The following is a 19,180-nucleotide window of genomic DNA, read 5'->3' as shown; positions in this document are numbered from 1 at the left end:
TACGTTGCACTTCCTGATACACTATCTCCACATCATCCAACCTTCTCTCTCTCTCTTGTTGTCTTCATTCATCAGCCTCTCAAAGTACTCTTTCCATCTACTCAACACACTCTCCTCGCTTGTGAGTATGTTTCCATCTTTATCCTTTATCACCCTAACCTGCTGCACATCTTTCCCAGCTCGGTCCCTCTGTCTAGCCAATCGATACAGGTCATTTTCTCCCTCCTTAGAGCCCAACCTCTTATACAGCTCATCATACACCTTATCTTTAGCCTTTGCCACCTCTTTCTTCACCTTGCGCCTTATCTCCTTGTACTCTTGTCTACTTTCTGCATCTCTCTGACTATCCCACTTCTTCTTCGCCATCATCTTCCTCTGTATGCTTTCCTGTACTTCCTCATTCAACCACCAGTTTTCCTTTTCCTCCTTCCTCTGTCCAGATGCCATGCCAAGCACCATTCTTGCTGTTACCCTTACTACATCTGCTGTAGTTGCCCAACTGTCTGGTAACTCTTCACTGCCACCAAGTGCCTGTCTCACCTCCTCCCTAAACTCAACCTTGCAGTCTTCCTTTTCCAGCTTCCACCATTTGATCCTTGGCTCTGCTCTCACTCTCTTCCTCTTCTTGATCTCCATCATCATCCTACAGACCACCATACTATGCTGCTTAACTACACTTTCCCCTGCCACCACTTTGCAGTCTTCAATCTCCTTCAGATTGACTCTTCTGCATAGGATGTAATCTACCTGTGTGCATCTTCCTCCATTCTTGTACACCACCTTATGTTCCTCCCTCTTCTTAAAATACGTATTTACCACAGCCATGTCCATCCTTTTGGCAAAATCCACTATCATCTGACCTTCTTCATTCCTCTCCTTGACATCATACCTACCCGTCACCTCCTCGTCTCCTCTGATCCCTTCACCAACATGTCCATTGAAATCCACTCAAATTACCACTTTCTGTCCCCTGGGTACACTGTTCATCACTTCATCCAGCTCACTCCAGAAATCATCTTTCTCATCCATCGCACTCCCAACTTGCAGTGCATATCCAATAGCAACATTTATCATCACACCTTCAGTTTCCAGCTTCATAATCATCAATCTGTCTGACACTCTTTTCACCTCCAAAACACTCTTGGAATATTGTTCCTTCAGAATAACCCGTACCCCATTTTTTCTCCCAACCACACCATGACAGAATAATTTAAATCCACCTCCGATCCACCTGGCCTGTCATACAGCCAACATTCAAAGTTCCTACCCTTATTTCCACTCTCTTTACCTTCCTCCTCTCTTCCTGCCTCCAGACAAGTCTCCCCCTCTTCTTCTCCTGCTTTAGCCAAAAGTAGCCCAATTTCCGCCAGCACCCTGTTGGCTAACAGTACTGGCGCCAGCCATTATTAACCCAGGCCTTGACCAATTTGGTATGGAAATTTGTATTGTTATCCACATATTGATCTGGCAAAATTTTACACTGGAAATTTGTATTGTTATCCACATATTGATCTGGCAAAATTTTACACTGGATGCTCTGACGTAACCCTCCCCATTTATCCAGGCTTGGGACTGGCATGAAGAAACACACTGGTTTGTGCATACCCTGTGGCTGGGTTCTAGACTCATCTCAAGGATAATTAAAGCAAACAAGATGCACCTGACTACAATCTGGAATGCCACAGCAAAGGGGCTAGATATTTATATAAATAATGGATTTCAGCTTTTGATTTTTTAATAAATTTGCAAACCTTTCTGAAAATATGTTTTCACTTTTAATTATGGGTATTTGAGTGTAGACTGATAGGCAAAAATGGCAAATGTATTCATTTAAAACTAAATATACACTAAATGTGCAGAAAGTGATTGATTCAGAATACTTCTGTTCTTTAGTTTCCTGCCTTGCACGCTGTGTTGGCTGGGATTGACTCCAGCAGACCCACGTGACCCTAATGTTAGGATATAGCAGGTTGGATAATGGATGGATGGATGGATGGAGAATACTTATGTTTTTCAGCATTTCAAATGAAAAAGTATCACTAGATTTATTTATTTAAATTTGTTTAATATATTTTTTAAAAATTGTATTACAATGAGGACATTGCTTGTCACTAAATTGTTCACTACATTATAATGAAAGCAGATTACATACCCTTACCCATTCAGACAGCAGAAAAGAAAACAGAATTTTAATTCAAGTTATCACTCATAAAAGATGTTATTTTTCAAAGAGTTAGCAAAGGCACAATCGCTGGATTACTTTACTGCAAAAATTCCTTTACAACAAGATATAAGATGGCTGTGTTTTCTGAAACTTGACTAACTTAGCTCTTAGCTAGGAGATTTTTTGTCTACCATATGGTGTACACTAAAGTGCCTTGTGTTTATCATAAACAATGCATGGTGCACAAATGGTTAAAAGTCTCAAAAAATTTCTTATCTTTAGTATTTAATAGTAATGTGTTACCCATTTTACCTTTTAAGAGAGTCCTCCAATGTTTTACTGATTGTTGTCTATGTACAGTACCTCTACAATTACCACCATCACTACAATCTATTAATAATTAAAAGGAAAAACTGGATTGTCTGTTTTTACCTGCATTATTATCAATCTTCAATTTAATATTATTTTTTTTTTGTATCAGTATGCTGCTGCTGGAGTATGTGAATTTCCCCTTGGGATTAATAAAGTATCTATCTATCTATCTATCTATCTATCTATCTATCTATCTATCTATCTATCTATCTATCTATCTATCTATCTATCTATCTATCTATCTATCTAAATTAGTAAACTGGGACATGAATCCTCATTAGAACTATATAAGTATGCAAAATTTGTGTACTGTACAGCTATGTGCCTATAAAACAATCCGAATATTTCCTATAATGAAATTGTGGATCATTAATAACATTCAAAATTTTCTGTAAGCTCAAATAAATGCATTTCAGGACAGCTTTGAAATTATATTAGAAATGTAGATAAATAAAATCTTATTAAAGTAGAAAACTGCTAAATATCAGTGCAAAGATATGCCTGAGTATTGCAGCAATTGTGAGTCATATAAAAAATGGCAGAGTTACCAGTGCTCACACATTACAAGCTACAGCCTATAATCCAGGTGTATACACTTTGGCTGTCCCATTTGAGATGAATACTTCCATCACTTGCTTTGATTGTGATAACAAACTGTCTTCATTGAAACTGCAACTGATAACTACAGACCAATAAGTCTTCTGTCTATATCTTGCAAAATTATGTAAATTGTAATAAATTAATTAGAAGAATATCTGTATGGAAATAGAAAACTGAATTTAAACCCTGGACGAGTTTATGAGTGGAAGAAAATCCTGTCAAACCAGAAATTTCTAATAAGCTAGTGAGGCAGTAGACAAAAGCAAAGCACATGACACAAATTTCTTTCAAAATTATTTGATACAGTTTCACACCAAAGATTAATTTTGAAACTTTAAGCGACTGAAATCAGAGGTAACTTACAAAATTGGATTTCAAGTTGGTTAACAAGATGGAGACAAAAAAGTACAAATAAGAGTTGAATACTCCACATGGGTGAAGTCATCAGTGACATCCCTCAGTGGGTTGTGCTGTTTATCATTACGCTTTACAATTTATATTATTGACAGATTTCTATATAGCAAATAGACCTGGAATATTTGCAGCTAATAATTAAATCAGAGGGATATCGGGTACTAAGGAGGCAGCTGAAACAATTTCAAAGGCCTGGACAAACTTAAAACTGCACAAGCACTTGGAAAATGCAGTTTAAAGTAGAAAAGTGCAAGTGCAAGTGACCAATAAAATGTATTTAAGTTGCACACACAGAATTGTGGGGATATGAAAAAATTACCAAATAATGTAGTTCAACCAGAAAGCTTGATTTTTAAAAAGTGTCTGGATGAGACATATTGGGACAACGTGGCTATTAACCAATTACACAAGCCTGATGGAAAATATAATCTCCTCTCGTTTGTCAAAATACTCATGTTTCTATTAAAGATTTCCAGATTTCTTAAAAAGTATCTGAAATATTTTGTAATTCAGGGACAGAAAAGAACACTGTCTTATTAGAGTTCAATTAACTGTAACATCTCAGTCTTAATGAGTTTTCTGTATTTGAGTGCCGACTATACTGGATTTGTATTTAGTAGGCAGCAGTTTAATGGGAAATAATGCATAGCGGAAAACATGCAGGGAGGAAATAGAGCTGGATTTCCACTCTTGGGCAAACCAGGCTGGTCATATAATCTGTCAATATTTAAATTTACATGCCATTAGTAAACATTGACAGTGGGTAATTCCATCCTTACTCTCATTGTAGATCTAATAGAAATTATTCATCTGTATGTTCCAAACAAAGTTAAAACTATGACAGATATTTTTAAATATGTAAAACGTATACTGTATATAAAAAAGATAAGATTTTTTTGGGAGAATACTTATTTTAATAATGTTTACTCCTTCAGGCTGCACAGCAGTCATAATTTAATTTCTAATTTTTTGTATAGGCTCATGGGGCCCTAAAAATAATTTAAACATTTTTTGGGAGTTTTTGGGACTTGGGTATCCGAGGCTCATGTTAATTTTTTGTTTCAATGCATCTTTACTTACATTAGTTATTTTTTGTTACCCCTCCTTTAACCGCCACCTTATCGTGGTGGAGGGGTTTGCGTGTCCCAATGATCCTAGGAGCTCTGTTGTCCGGGGCTTTATGCCCCTGGTAGTGTCACCAAAGGCAAACTGGTCCTAGGTGAGGGATGAGACAAAGAGCGGTTCAAACCTCCTATGATGAAAGAAAACTTTGGACAGCGTTTTCCCTTGCCCGGACGCGCGTCACCGGGGCCCCCCTCTGGAGCCAGGCCTGGAGGTGGGGCTCGATGGCGAGCGCCTGGTGGCCGGGCCTGCACCCATGGGGCTCGGCCGGGCACAGCCTGAAGAGGCAACGTGGGTCCCCCTTCCCATGGGCTCACCACCTATGAGAGGGGCCAAGGAGGTCGGGTGCAGTGTGAGTTGGGTGGTGGCCGAAGGCGGGGACCTTGGCAGTCTGATCCTCGGCTACAGAAGCTGGATCTTGGGACGTGGAATGTCACCTCTCTGAAGGGGAAGGAGCCTGAGCTAGTGCGCGAGGTTGAGAGGTTCTGGCTAGATATAGTCGGACTCACCTCGACGCACAGCTTGGACTCTGGAACCAATCTCCTTGAGAGGGGGTGGACTCTCGACCACTCTGGAGTTGCCCCCGATGAGAGGCGCCGAGCAAGTGTGGGTATACTTATTGCCCCCAGACTTGGAGCCTGTTCATTGGGGTTTACCCCAGTAGATGAGAGGGTAGCCTCCCTCCGCCTTCGGGTGGGCGGACGGGTCCTAACTGTTGTTTATGCGTATGCACCGAACAGTAGTTCGGAGTACCCACCTTTTTTGGAGTCCCTGGAGGGGGTGCTAGAGGGCATACCTTCTGGGGACTCCCTCGTTCTGCTGGGAGACTTCAATGCTCACGTGGGCAATGACAGTGAGGCCTGGAAGGGCGTGATTGGGAGGAATGGCCCCCCCCCGATCTGAACCCGAGCTGTGTTTTGTTATTGGACTTCTGTGCTCGTCACGGATTGTCCATAACGAACACCATGTTCAAGCATAGGGGTGTTCATATGTGCACTTGGCACCAGGACACCCTAGGCCTCAGTTCAATGATCAACTTTGTGGTCATGTCATCGGACTTGCAGCCACATGTCTTGGACACTCGGGTGAAGAGAGGCGCGAAGCTGTCAACTGATCACCACCTGATGGTGAGCTGGCTTTGATGGTGGGGGAGGATGCCGGTCAGGCCTGGTAGGCCCAAACGTGTTGTGAGGGTCTGCTGGGAACGTCTGGCAGAGCCCCCTGTCAGAAGTAGCTTCAACTCCCACCTCCGGCAGAACTTCGACCACATCCCGAGGGAGGTGGGGGATAATGAGACCGAATGGGCCATGTTTCGTGCCTCTATTGTTGAGGCAGCTGACCGGAGCTGTGGCCGTAAGGTGGTCGGTGCCTGTCGTGGCGGCAATCCCCGAACCCGTTGGTGGACACCGGCGGTGAGGGACGTCGTCAAGCTGAAGAAGGAGTCCTACAGGACCCTTTTGTCCTGTGGGATTCTGGAGGCAGCTGATAGGTACCGGCAGGCTAAGCGGAATGCGGCTTTGGTGTTGCTGAGGCAAAAACTCGGGCATGGGAGGAGTTTGGGGAGGCCATGGAGAACGACTTTCGGATGGCTTCGAGGAGATTCTGGTCTACCGTCCGGCGTCTCAGGAGGGGGAAGCAGTGCAGTGTCAACACTGTATATGGTGGTGATGGTGCACTGCTGACCTCGACTCGGGACATTGTGGGTCGGTGGGGGGAGTACTTCGAAGACCTCCTCAATCCCACTAACATGCCTTCCAATGTGGAAGCAGAGCCTGGGGACTCAGAGGTCGGCTCCCCCATCTTCTGGGACTGAGGTCACCGAGGTGGTCAAAACACTCCTTGGTGGCAGGGCCCCGGGGGTGGATGAGATACGCCCGGAGTTCCTCAAGGCTCTGGATGTTGTAGGACTGTCTTGGTTGACATGCCTCTGCAACATCGCATGGGCATCAGGGACAGTGCCTCTGGATTGGCAGACCGGGGTGGTGGTCCCCCTCTTTAAGAAAGGGGACCGGAGGGTGTGTTCCAACTACAGAGGGATCACACTCCTCAGCCTCCCTGGAAAAGTCTATTCAGGGGTCCTGGAGAGGATGGTCCGTTGGATAGTCGAGCCTCGGATTCAGGAGGAACAGTGTGGTTTTCGTCCTGGTCGCGGAACAGTGGACCAGCTCTACACCCTTAGCAGGGTCCTAGAGGGTGCATGGGAGTTTGCCCAACCAGTCTACATGTGTTTTGTGGACTTGGAAAAGGCATTCGAGCATGTCCCTCGGGGAATCCTGTGGGGGGTACTCCGAGAGTATGGGGTATTGGACCCCTTGATAAGGGCTGTTTGGTCCCTGTACGATCGGTGCCAGAGCTTGGTCCACATTGCCGACAGTAAGTCGAACCCGTTTCCAGTGAGAGTTGGACTCCGCCAGGGCTGCCCTTTGTCACTGATTCTGTTCATAACTTTTATGGTTAGTTGCATCTTGTTTGTTTTAATTGCCTTTAGGATGTAGGCAGAATCTAAAGCTGAAATGGGGGAATCTGTCAGAAGACTGACCATCTCAGCACCACTTCATCAATCAGGTGCTTATAGTAGATTGGCTAAACCAGAGCCACTTGAATGGAAAAAAAAAATAGGATGGCATTTAAAGAACTCTGAGAGCACAAAGAAAATAGTCTCTGGTCCTTCCTTCAGAAAACAAGTTTTCACTTTGTCATTATGAGTCATTGAATGTAGATTGATGAACAAAATGGGAAATGCTTCAATTCAAAATTAAATCTATCGCACAAAAACATAATCTATTTTTTTAAAAAAAGCTTGCAGTCATCAAGTCAACCATAAATTATGCATGTTATCAAAGTGTGCTTGAGAAGAATTTAGGAAGATCTGCCTTAAAATTTCCATGGGGTTTACTTACTTTTTCACACAACTGTATGTGAATATATAGAAATATCAGTTTACACATTGATTTCCTTTCCAAAATTAAATACAATATAATGATTAAAATAATTTTTATGGACTATGCACACTATTTACATAAAAGAATAATCACTATCAGAAATATTAATAACAGGTGCTTGTGAGTACTACCTTGTAAGTATGAATTAATGATATGCCATTGTAAAATACCTATGTATCCCCTTGAAGATCATTTGTTTTATGATACTCTACACAATCCTATATTTACTTCTTTAACAAGAACTTAATTTGAAATTTCCATTAATACACAAGTTCATAAAACTGTATTCAGACCCATTTACTTAACAACGAATCCAAAACTGATATTTTGTTCTCTGTGATTAATTCATTTAAAAAAATTGCAACTCAACCTCAGTTTTAAGATTAACAGAAAAATTGTTAAGAAGGAAAGTGATGATAAAATAATGAGGAGCAAGGCTTGGCACCATTCCTTTGCATGGCACAGTCATGCACACCGACTCACTCATTCACTCGCAGTGGATCAATATAGTATAGTCTTTCAAACATGTACAGAGGCTCCTGGAGTTTGGAAAACAACACCACCAGTAAACATTGCACTATTGTGTTGCCTCTAAATACCAGTAGTACATAAATTTTCTGTAAATCATTACAAAATTTGTTACACTGTTTGCTTATATGAAAATGGGACACCTGCTTATATAAATAACAATTTAATTCCAAAATAGACACAATTAAGCAATGTTTAATGCCACAAAAAACAATTTTTACCAAGGAGTACACATAAAATAAAGAAAACAATGATTTGTTTGGGAGTGAGATCATCACATACTGTATACTATTTGGGATTTGAATTAAAATTTTATTCTGTTTAAAGTAGGTACGTTTTTAAACAAATTGCAGATAACACCAAGAAAATAGGGACCGCTGATACTCAGAAAACAACACAATAATATATAAACTGATGCAATCTTCACAATCCTGAAATTAAATCAGAAATTGCAATTCATTTATGTAAGTGCAAAGTGATATCAGCAGATAACAAAAACAAATTATACATAAAATTTTCTTGTTAATAATAATAAGAAGCAAGATCTTAAAGTTTATATTAATGCACTATTTTTCCTTTTTATGAAATGTTTATACATAAGTAAAACACTAATATTGAAGTTTTTTAGGATACACAACCTAGAACATTACAGTCAAACTGTACAGTGGACTACTGAGACTCTAACTGAAGCAATGTGTGTAATTTGAACATAGAATTACAAAAAAGATCTAGATGTTGTACACTGAAGAGAGAAAATTAAATGGGCATTCCACTGTTATAGAGCTTCCTACTACGTTGTATTTACAGGTACCTTTCCCCCAAGAATTTATATTAACATGGTTTTCTAGGTTTATTTATTTTTTCAGCACTGTTCCTTAATATAAAGGAAGTTGAAAAAGACATTGTGACAGCTTCATCCTCCAGGTTGACAAACTAACCTACCAGTTCATTGAAGGCTGATGAGACCATTTCTCGACTGTTTTCTTATTACCAATGACTAACAATGTTTGCACTTGCTGTTATGTATTATTGTTTTTCTTTTTTTAAAGGATTGAGGATCTTATGTTTACATTTTATCATCTAGTCTAAAGCTTTTTTATTTTAATCTGTAAACAATATCTAATTCAATAAATAATATTAAAAGGTTCTAACAAGTATCATAAGATGATTAATAGTGTTAGTTTATGTATAAATATTATATTTTCTCAGATGTTGCTATAAGAAATCAAAGATGCAGGGCTTAAATTTCTAAAGAAATGAGTGAGTGAAACAGTTACATATACTGTAGTTCTCACTAATGCTACTGCTTTTGAGAAATGTTAAATTGATGTTTTATTAAATTCTAATGAAATATTAAAATAACTTAAGCTGATTTTCATATATTAAGTTCAGGTTCATTACTGTAGAACAAATGTAGAGATTCATAGGATTGAATTTTACCCTATCCTACTGACTTACCACTTGATCCAATTTTGGGAAATTCTTCATTAAATTATGAACATCCTTCTTGAAACCTTCTGCCATATCCTTGGCCCTCTGAAGTTCTCTCTCTAGTTCTTTTTTATCCTTGATGAAAGCAGGATATAAAAAGTTAAATTACGTTATGCTTGATTTCAAGTAAACAATTGATAGTTTTCAATATTGAAAAATCTTAAAAGCAGAAAATCTCTCTCTAGTCTAAATAGAGTCCTGCGGTGGGTTGGCACCCTGCCCAGGATTGTTTCCTGCCTTGTGCCCTGTGTTGGCTGGGATTGGCTCCAGCAGACCCCCGTGACCCTGTGTTTGGATTCAGCGGGTTGGAAAATGGATGGATGGATGGATAGTCTAAATAGACTCTTAAAACTGCTTTGTGGAGATTGCTTTTTCTTTATCTGCAATTTTTTGTAAAGATAGTCAACCTATTATGTTTTCTTCCATGTTCTTTACTTTATTTTCTGTGGATTGGATCGTGACAGATGCCTATACAACCCCAATTCCAAAAAAGTTGGGACAATGTGTAAAATGTAAATAAAAACAGAATGCAAATCTCATAAACCCATATTTTATTCACAATAGAACATAGAAAATATATCAAATGCTTAAATTGTGAACATGTGCCATTTTAAGAATAAGGAAATTTGGAATTTGATGGCAGCAACTCATCTCAAAAACGATGGGACAGGGCCATGTTTACCACTGTGTAGCATCCTGTCTTCTTTTGACAACAGCCTGTAAATTTCTGGAACTGAGACCATTGGCAGGACTTTTGGGAGAAGAATGTTATCCCATTCTTGTCTGATATATATAGGATTCTTGCTGCTCAACAGTCCTGGGTCATCTTTATCATATTTTTCGTTTTATGATCTGACAAATGTTTTCAATTGCTGTAAAGTCTGTAGTCTACTACTACAAAGACATGCTATTGAAATAGATGCAGTATGAAGTTTAGCATTGTCTTGTTGAAATATGCAAGGCCTTCCCTGAAAAAGATGTTATTTGGATGGGAGCATAAAACCTTTATATATCTTTCAGCACTGGTGGTGCTTTCCAGATGCGCAAGCTGCCAGTTCCATAAGCGCTAATGCACCCCCATAACCATCAGAGATGCAGGCTTGTGAACTGAATGCTGATAACAAGCCAGATGGTCCCTCTTCTGTTTAGACCATAGGATGCGGTGTCCATGTTTTCCAAAAAGAATTTCAAATTTCAATTTGTCTAACCACTGAAAAGTTTTCCACTTTGTCTCAGTGTATTTTAAATGAGCTTTGGTTCAGAGAAGAGGGTGACATTTCTGGATCATGTTTATACATGGCTTCTTCTTTGCATGATAGAGCTTTAACCTTAATTTGTGGATGTCATGGTGAACTGTGTTCACAGACAATGATATCTGGAAGTGTTCCTGAGCCCATGCAATGATTTCTAGTACAGAATTATGTAGGTTTTTAATGCAGTTCTGCTTGAGGGCCTGAAGATCAAGGTTATCCAATATTGACTTTTGGCCTTGTCACTTGCGCACAGAGATTTCCCCAGATTCTCTGAATCTTTTGATGTTATGTGCTGTAGATGATGAGATATTACAGCTCTTTTGAGACGTGTTGTTGCCAATAGTAAAATTTCTCACTATGTTCTCTTGTCAATAAAATATTGGTTTATGAGATTTGCAAATCATTGTGTTCTGTTTTTATTTACATTTTACAAAGTGTCCCAACTTTTTTGGAATTTGTATACAGGGACAGAGGGTGGAATTTAAGATTTTTGGCTTTATTTTACAAGATGTTTAGGGGCTGCTGATCTATATGAAAACATTGCCCTTTATTTTTATTTTGGATATCACGCCTTTCGTAATATTAGCTGTATGCTTGCTTGTGTTTATTTAGGATACATGGCCTATTAGTTTCAGTTTTCATTAGAACTTACAGATTCCATGGTAATGTGAAAAAGTAGGTACACACCATTAAATGTTTTTTGTTTTCCTAACATATGTGGACATTAATCATTTAAAAAGTATCTTTAGATAAAGGTGGATTAATTGAATAAAAAGCAATGAAATTGTGACTTTGCAATAATTTATTTAATGAAAAATGAACAGAAACACTATTTCTGTCTATGGAAAAAAGTAAGTTCACCTTTGGCTCTAATAACCAGTACTGTCCCCTTTTGTAAAAACAACCTGAAATTGGAGTTTCTTATAACTGTCTACCACTCCCTGGCATCAACTAGGAGAATGTTTTTCCTACTCCTCCAATCAGTGTTCTGTCAGCTGTATTGTGTGCACAGCTGGTTTCAAATCCTCCCACAGCTTCTAAATCTGCAATACGATGCTGCAGATGTTCTATCAGATGGTTGTGGCAAGCGCCCTCTTCTATGCGGTGGTGTGCTGGGGAGGCAGCATTAAGAAGGCAGCATTAAGAAGAAAGACACCTCACGCGTGGACAAACTGGTGAGGAAGGCAGGCTCTATTGTTGGCATGGAGCTAGACAGTTTGACGTCTGTGGCACAGCGACGGGCGCTAAGCAGGCTCCTATCAATTATGGAGAATCCACTGCATCCACTAAACAGTGTCATCTCCAGACAGAAGAGCAGCTTCAGCGACAGACTGCTGTCACTGTCCTGCTCCACTGACAGACTGAGATGATCGTTCCTCCCCCACACTCTTCAATTCCACCCGGGGGGAGGGGGGGGGTAAATGTTAACATTATACAAATTTATTGTCTGTTTTTACCTGCATTATTATCAATCTTTAATTTAATATTGTTTTTTTTGTATCAGTATGCTGCTGCTGGAGAATGTGAATTTCCCCTTGGGATTAATAAAGTATCTATCTATCTATCTATCTATCTATCTATCTATCTATCTATCTATCTATCTATCTATCTATCTATCTATCTATCTATCTATCTATCTATCTATCTATCTATCTATCTATCTATCTATATGGGATATCTGAGTTTTGACTTGGCTATTGCAGAATCCTCTATTGCTTTCTTTTCAGCTGTTCCTTGGTGGATTTATTAGTTTGCTTAGGGTCATTGTCATGTTGCAAGGTCCAATTTCAGGTTAGCTTTAATATTCTGACAAATAGTCTTAAATTGTCCTTAAACACCCTCTGGTACAATGAAGAATTCATGGTGGATTCTAGAATGGTAAGATCCAAGCCCTGATGCAGCAAAGCAGCCCCAATCCATAAAATTTCCACCATCATGCTTTATAGTTGGCATCAGGTTGGTATTTGGTCAAATGCTGTCTTTGATTTTCACCAAACATGTCTTCTGGCACTGTGGACAAATAACCATCTTTGTCTCATCTGTCCAGAGCACATTATCCTAGGTGTCTCAGTCTTTGCTTAGGTGATCATGAACAAACTGTAGTATTGTCCTGATATTCTTTCTTAACAGCAAAATGTTTTCTCCTGGCACACCTCTCATACAGATCAAATTTAAACAGCCTCCTTCAAATGTTAGCCTCGTCCATTTTGACATCAACAGTGACAAGATGCTGAAACTAGTCTTAGAGACTTATTTAACCATCTTGCATTCTGCTTTTGGGCTAAACTTCCTGAGTCAGCTTGGTCTGGATAAGTTGACAGTTGTTTGAAATCTTCCATAAACTTGTAGATGATCTCCTCCGGACTCATTTGTATCTATAATCCTCTTTCTGAAGGCCTCAGAATTCTTTCAATCTAGGCATGGTGATAACTAGTGATGAGCTAACCCCACAAAGTTCGCCCCTTCATGAGTTCGGTGAAATCACAGATGTGTTCAAGAACTTTGCCACACTTGGTAAAATGCATTGTCCATGAGTAAGCAAAAACTGAACTAGTTTTAGTAGATTACAATGATGCAATAGTCTTTTTAAGAGGTCTACGAACTATGCCGAATCAATTATTGTGGCAAAACATGTGACCTAAGCCGTAAGGCAGCAGCACTAGCCACTACATCACCCTGCAACAAAAATCAAAAGACACAAATGGAGCAATAACCACAAACAAAACACAACAAATGACCAAAAACTATTAAAGACTTGCCCATGTGTCCTTTGAGAAATGCAGAAGAAGACAAGAAAGAAAAACTTCTGACTTTTCACCTACAGTCACAACGAGGCTTTATACAGGTGCAGTGGTTAAGGCTTTGGACTTCAAGGCCTGAGATTGTGGGTTCAAATCCCACCACTGACTCTGTGTGACCCTGAGCAAGTCACATTACTCACCAACCTATTATGTTTTCTTCAATGTAACCAAAGAAATTGAACCAATTTTATCTCAAATGTTTTAAGTCACTTTGAAGAAAGGTGTCGGACAAATAAATGTAAATGTATGAAGGAGCCCCAGTGAGTTTTCTTGACACAGTTCTTCTGAATAATTTACTGCTCTGAAAGCTATCAGCTACAGTACTCAGTTTCATTTTAATTTTCTTTGTTATTACATCCAGGGTATCCAGAGTGTGTTCCATAACTGGGCCTGCCTGTTTAACTAGTTTGTTGATTCGGTACCAGCATAGCACTTCAGAGTGTAGAAAGTCTCAATGTCTATGACATAGTGGTAGATGATAAGAAGGATATCAGTGCCCACATTAAAATAATGCATTCACCAAAGTAAAAAAAGAGTTTGCTCAGCCCTTTCTTATGTTCTTCATCTGTATTACAAGATCTGTCCAACCTGTTATTGATGTGGACCCCCAAGTACTTATAGGAGTACACCACCTCTACATTCACTCCCTGTTTGGAATGGTAAAAACTCAATAACCAGTTCCTTGGTTTTACTGGTGTTAAATGTTGCAGGTAATTCTTTCTGCTCCAAGAAACAAAGTTTTCTATCTGACTTGTATACTCAGTCTCACCCCCCTTATCGATACACCTCATAATTGCAGAATCATATGAGAATTTCTGCAAGTGACATGACGTGGGATTGTATTTATAGTCTGAGGTGTGCAGAGTAAAGAGGAGACAGGGTGGTTCCTTGTAGTGCTCCAGTGTTGCTCACATCCATATCAGAGACCACAGTCCTTGAACCTCACAAACTGAGGTCTGTCCAACAGATAGTAATCCAGGACACCAAAAGGTACATCCATCTCTGAACTTAACCTTTAACAGGGATGGCTGGATGGTATGGGAGACACTGGAGAAATTAAAAAATAAAAACCCTCACAGTGCTGCCAACTTTGTCCAGGTGAGAATAAGCCTTGTGGAGCAGATAGTTAATTGTGTCCTCTACTTCAATCTTTGTGTGATAGGCAAATCACAGTTTTCAAGGTGGTCTACAACAGGGGGACTCATATAGTCCAGGACCAACTTCTCAAAGGTCTTCAGGAGGTGCGACATTAGTGCCACTGTTCTTTAGTCATTAGGTGAACAGACGTCTGTGTAACAGGAACAATGCAGGATGTAATACTTTCTGGATCCTTAGGGACAGACTGAATAGGTGGCAAGCTGGTCTGCACAGGCCTGAAAGAATTTGAGGACTGACTCCATCTGGTCTCATGGCTTTTCCTGTGTGTAGCTTCCTCAGTTGTGTCTGTTATAGACAGCCCATAATGATGGTCAGAGGTGGACTCATCACTGGCCATTCCAGTTGAATTGGTAATAGTTGTTAAGGACAGTGTGAGAGCAGTGATTGGAAAAAGGTGGCAGTGGGAGGGAAAATCTATTAAAAGTTGGTTCAGGGTGTTAAGTTTGTTCATATCCCCCTCTAGCACCTAATCCCTGGATTGTTTGAGTCCAGTATTTATGCTCAGTCCATTCCAGACATCTTTCATGTTATTCTGAGCAAGTTTTTTCTTCAGTTTTAGCTCTTCTTACTTCTGTTCCTTCACTCAGTTTTTTCTTCAGCACATGCTGTGCATCCTTCAGAGGCTGTTTCTCACTGGATAAAAAACCTGTCTTTTTCTCACTCAGTAGACTTTTTAGCTCCTTAGTATTGTAATTCAGGGGATATTGTTTGGAAAGCAACACACTGTTTCTGAGGCCACCACAGTGTCAACACAAAAGTTAAAATAAAAGTTATCATATGCAAAAGAATAGGGACAAGAAGCCATGGTGAGTCACCTCAAAATCAGTTTACAAAAACAGACTAGTAGTGATAGTGGAGGAACTTAGTTATTAGGGGAACTGAGAGTCAGACTTCACAGACAATTAACTCTAAAGTTAATATGGTGTGTCAATTCCTGGTCCACATGTCGGAAGAAAATAATTGTTCATCAACAGATTAAGTTTTGTGGCTGATTAGGGGAATCCATCTTGTAACATTTTATCAAGTATGTTTAATATTAAAAAGGCAAATCATATTGATTATCATATAGTAACCAGGGCTGAATTCCTCTGGCAGAGGTGATATGATCATTAAGATTTAATGACCATAATATCTGAGAACACCTGTCTGAATTTCTGTATTCTTTAAAGACATTTTAATATAAAAGCTTCTGAAACTTGCCTTCAAAAAAAGAGGGAATGTCTTACATATGTATATACTCTTTCAAAAACAAAAAAAATGCAGTTAACAAGTATTTTTTTAAGTCCCTCCATACAAGTACTCTAGTTATAATTTAGAACTTCGTAGGGAAATTTTAAGTTGGAAAATGTTGAAACAAATTCATCATATAATCCTAATTACTATGCATGCCTCTTTAAAAGTTAAGTTATGGAATTTGTTTCCTTGTTAATGCACTCAAGCTAATTAGTTGTGGTGAAACATTACTGTACTGCTGAGGATGCTGCTGTTTTAATATACTGTAATTAATAATTACTGTAATGTAATACTTTTAATGTACTGTGTAGAAGTTTTAACATATACAGATAATCTTCAGAAGAACACAATTAAGTTGATTAAAGTTTAAAAGAAATTTCATGTGAGTAAATGTACAATATTACATGTAGGAAGTAAAACGTTTTGTATTTAAATGCCCAGTAGGAAATTTGGTACTTCAAAGTTATGAGGATAATTTTGGACTCGTAGTAAGTTCTCCATCCAGACAGTGTATGGAAGTCAGTAATAACTTTGCAGATGAATTTAAGTTCAGTTATGAGCCCTTTTTATTTGGAACAGTGCTGGACAGGTTGACAGACGAGATTAGACAGGAGTCCCCGTGGACTATGATGTTTGCTGATGACATTGTGATCTGTAGCAATAGTAGGGAGCAGGATGAGGAGACCCCGGAGAGGTGGCGATATGCTCTGGAGAGGAGAGGAAGAGATATGCTCTGGAGAGGAGAGGAATGAAGGTCAGTAGGAACAAGACAGAATACATGTGTGTAAATGAGAGGGAGGTCAGTGGAATGGTGAGGATGCAAGGAGTAGAGTTGGCAAAGGTGGATGAGTTTAAATACTTGGGATCAACAGTACAGAGTAATGGGGATTGTGGAAGAGAGGTGAAAAAGAGAGTGCAGGCAGGGTGGAATGGGCGGAGAAGAGTGTCAGGAGTAATTTGTGACAGATGGATATCAGCAAGAGTGAAAGGGAAGGTCTACAGGATGGTAGTGAGACCGGCTATGTTATATGGGTTGGAGACGGTGGCACTGACCAGAAAGCAGGAGACAGAGCTAATGGTGGAAGAGTTAAAGATGCGAAGATTTACACTGGGTGTGGCAAGGATAGAGAGGATTAGAAATGAGTGCATTAGAGGGTCAGCTCAAGATGGACAGTAGGGAGACAATGTCAGAGAGGTGAGATTGCGTTGGTTTGGACATGTGCTGGGTATATTGGGAAAATTAAGTTAAGGATAGAGCTGCTAGGTAAGAGTAAAAGAGTAAGGCCTAAGAGGAGGTTTATGGATGTGGTGAGAGAGAACATGCAGGTGATGGGTGTAACAGGACAAGATGCAGAGGACAGAAAGATATGGAAAAAGATGATCTGCTGTTGCAACCCCTAACGGGAGCTGCCAAAATAAGAAAATTAATTATAATTGTCTGCATGTTTTTGAGTACATACCATTGTCAGGAGAACAGCAAGTTTATCAAGGATAGCAAATCATTGATTGTGTAAGGTTTATGAATAAAATACAATGTAATTTATGTTATAATACCGAACGTGGCCAATCAATGGAGCTTGGGCCAACCTTTATATGTTGATATTCACGTATGACTACATAATTAAATTATTAAAGAAGAAGAATGGCCTAGGAGTTTTCTATGTTTGATATCTTGTGTGAATTTCCCCTTGGAATTAATAAAGTATCTATCTATCTATCTATCTATCTATCTATCTATCTATCTATCTATCTATCTATCTATCTATCTATCTATCTATCTATCTATCTATCTATCTATCTGAGTGCATATTTACAGATTTTTTTGTTTTACAGAAAATTAGAACAATAGAAACAGACAAGTTTGTCCACTCTATTCACTTCGATTGTCTAAAATAACATCAAGTCAAAATTTGAAGGTCCTTAACGTCCTACTCTGTATCACACTACTTAGTAATTTATTCCATGTGCCTATGTTTTTTGTGCAAAAAACTTAATAAAATTTATTCAAAATATGTCTTTAACAAGTTTCCAACCATTTACATGTGTTCTATTGAGATCCACAGTACTAATTACTAAATTAATATTACCTTCTAGTATGCCATCTCTTAATCTGCTTAAACTGAAAACCTTAAATTCCTCTATCCTCATAGATTATAAATCTCAGTCTCGAGATTAGCCTCTCCCATGGAGTTTCTCTAGTGTTCCTATGTCTTTGTTGTAATATGTACACAGTATTCTGGATAAGATCTCATTGATGTGTTATATAACTTAAGCATAGACTCCCTTGACTTGTATTTCACACCTTGTAATATATAATCTAATATCCTATTAGCTTTCTTGATCAATTCTGTATACTGTTTTGATGCATCATCTTAAAGTATTATTAAATTCAAATATTTGTATGTAACTTTAACCTAATCACAATGGTTAATCACAGATAAAAATAATTACAGTTCTGAATCACCATACATAAATGAAATGTGGTATTTTCTAGAAAAACCTTACCAAAGTTTTTTTTGCTATTTCTTGCTGAAGTCGTTTTATTTCAAGCATCTGGTGTTTGGTGTCAACCCTGAGTGACTCATTCTCAGTTCTGTACTTAGTTACTTCTTTGTGGAGCCATTTTACCTCAACACCAAGTCTCTCATTTTCAATTTTATGCTTCACCATTTCTTGATACAGCCTTTTTAATTCAAGGTTTTGTTCTTTAGTTTCAGTGCTTAGCCTCTCATTTTCACTCCTATATTTTGCCATAACATAAAGTAGCCATTTCAATTCCAGGGTCTTTTCTTTCACTTCAGCCCCAAGAGAATTGTTTTCAGCCCTGTTCTTCATAATTTCTAGACGAAGTTGTTTTACTTCCAAGTTTTGCTCTTTTGCTTCACAACTTAAGGTATTATTCTCAAACTGAAGCCTGAAAACACAAGAGAAATAAATATTTGATTTTAATAAAAGTCTCCATAACTTGCAACAGTTCTGCTGTATAAGAATATGCATGTGCACAACCTCCTTACCCAATTTTCTCAGTTCAGATCTAGCCCATTAAATACATGAAACTGGGTGTAAGCACCATGAGGTGGTGAACATATACAGCATGTTGCT

The 19,180-nt window shown here is 38.9% G+C and overlaps 1 protein-coding gene across 1 annotated transcript in view; it reads right to left on the bottom strand.

Annotated features, from left to right (window-relative positions):
• The window catches only part of LOC127528848 (uncharacterized), a 199,433-nt gene that overhangs the window by 129,206 nt on the left and 51,047 nt on the right, over positions 1-19,180 (bottom strand). The window contains exons 3-4 of the mRNA XM_051930123.1: positions 18,584-18,992; positions 9,601-9,708 (exon numbers count right to left, since the gene is read on the bottom strand). Of these exons, the coding sequence (XP_051786083.1) occupies positions 9,601-9,708; positions 18,584-18,992 (517 nt within the window). The remainder of the gene's footprint in view (positions 1-9,600; positions 9,709-18,583; positions 18,993-19,180) is intronic.

Source organism: Erpetoichthys calabaricus, chromosome 7, assembly GCF_900747795.2.
Source record: "Erpetoichthys calabaricus chromosome 7, fErpCal1.3, whole genome shotgun sequence".
Classification (NCBI taxonomy): Eukaryota; Metazoa; Chordata; class Cladistia; order Polypteriformes; family Polypteridae; genus Erpetoichthys; species Erpetoichthys calabaricus.
Note: the sequence above shows the minus strand (reverse complement) of the source record. Positions and strands in the feature narration are given on the sequence as shown.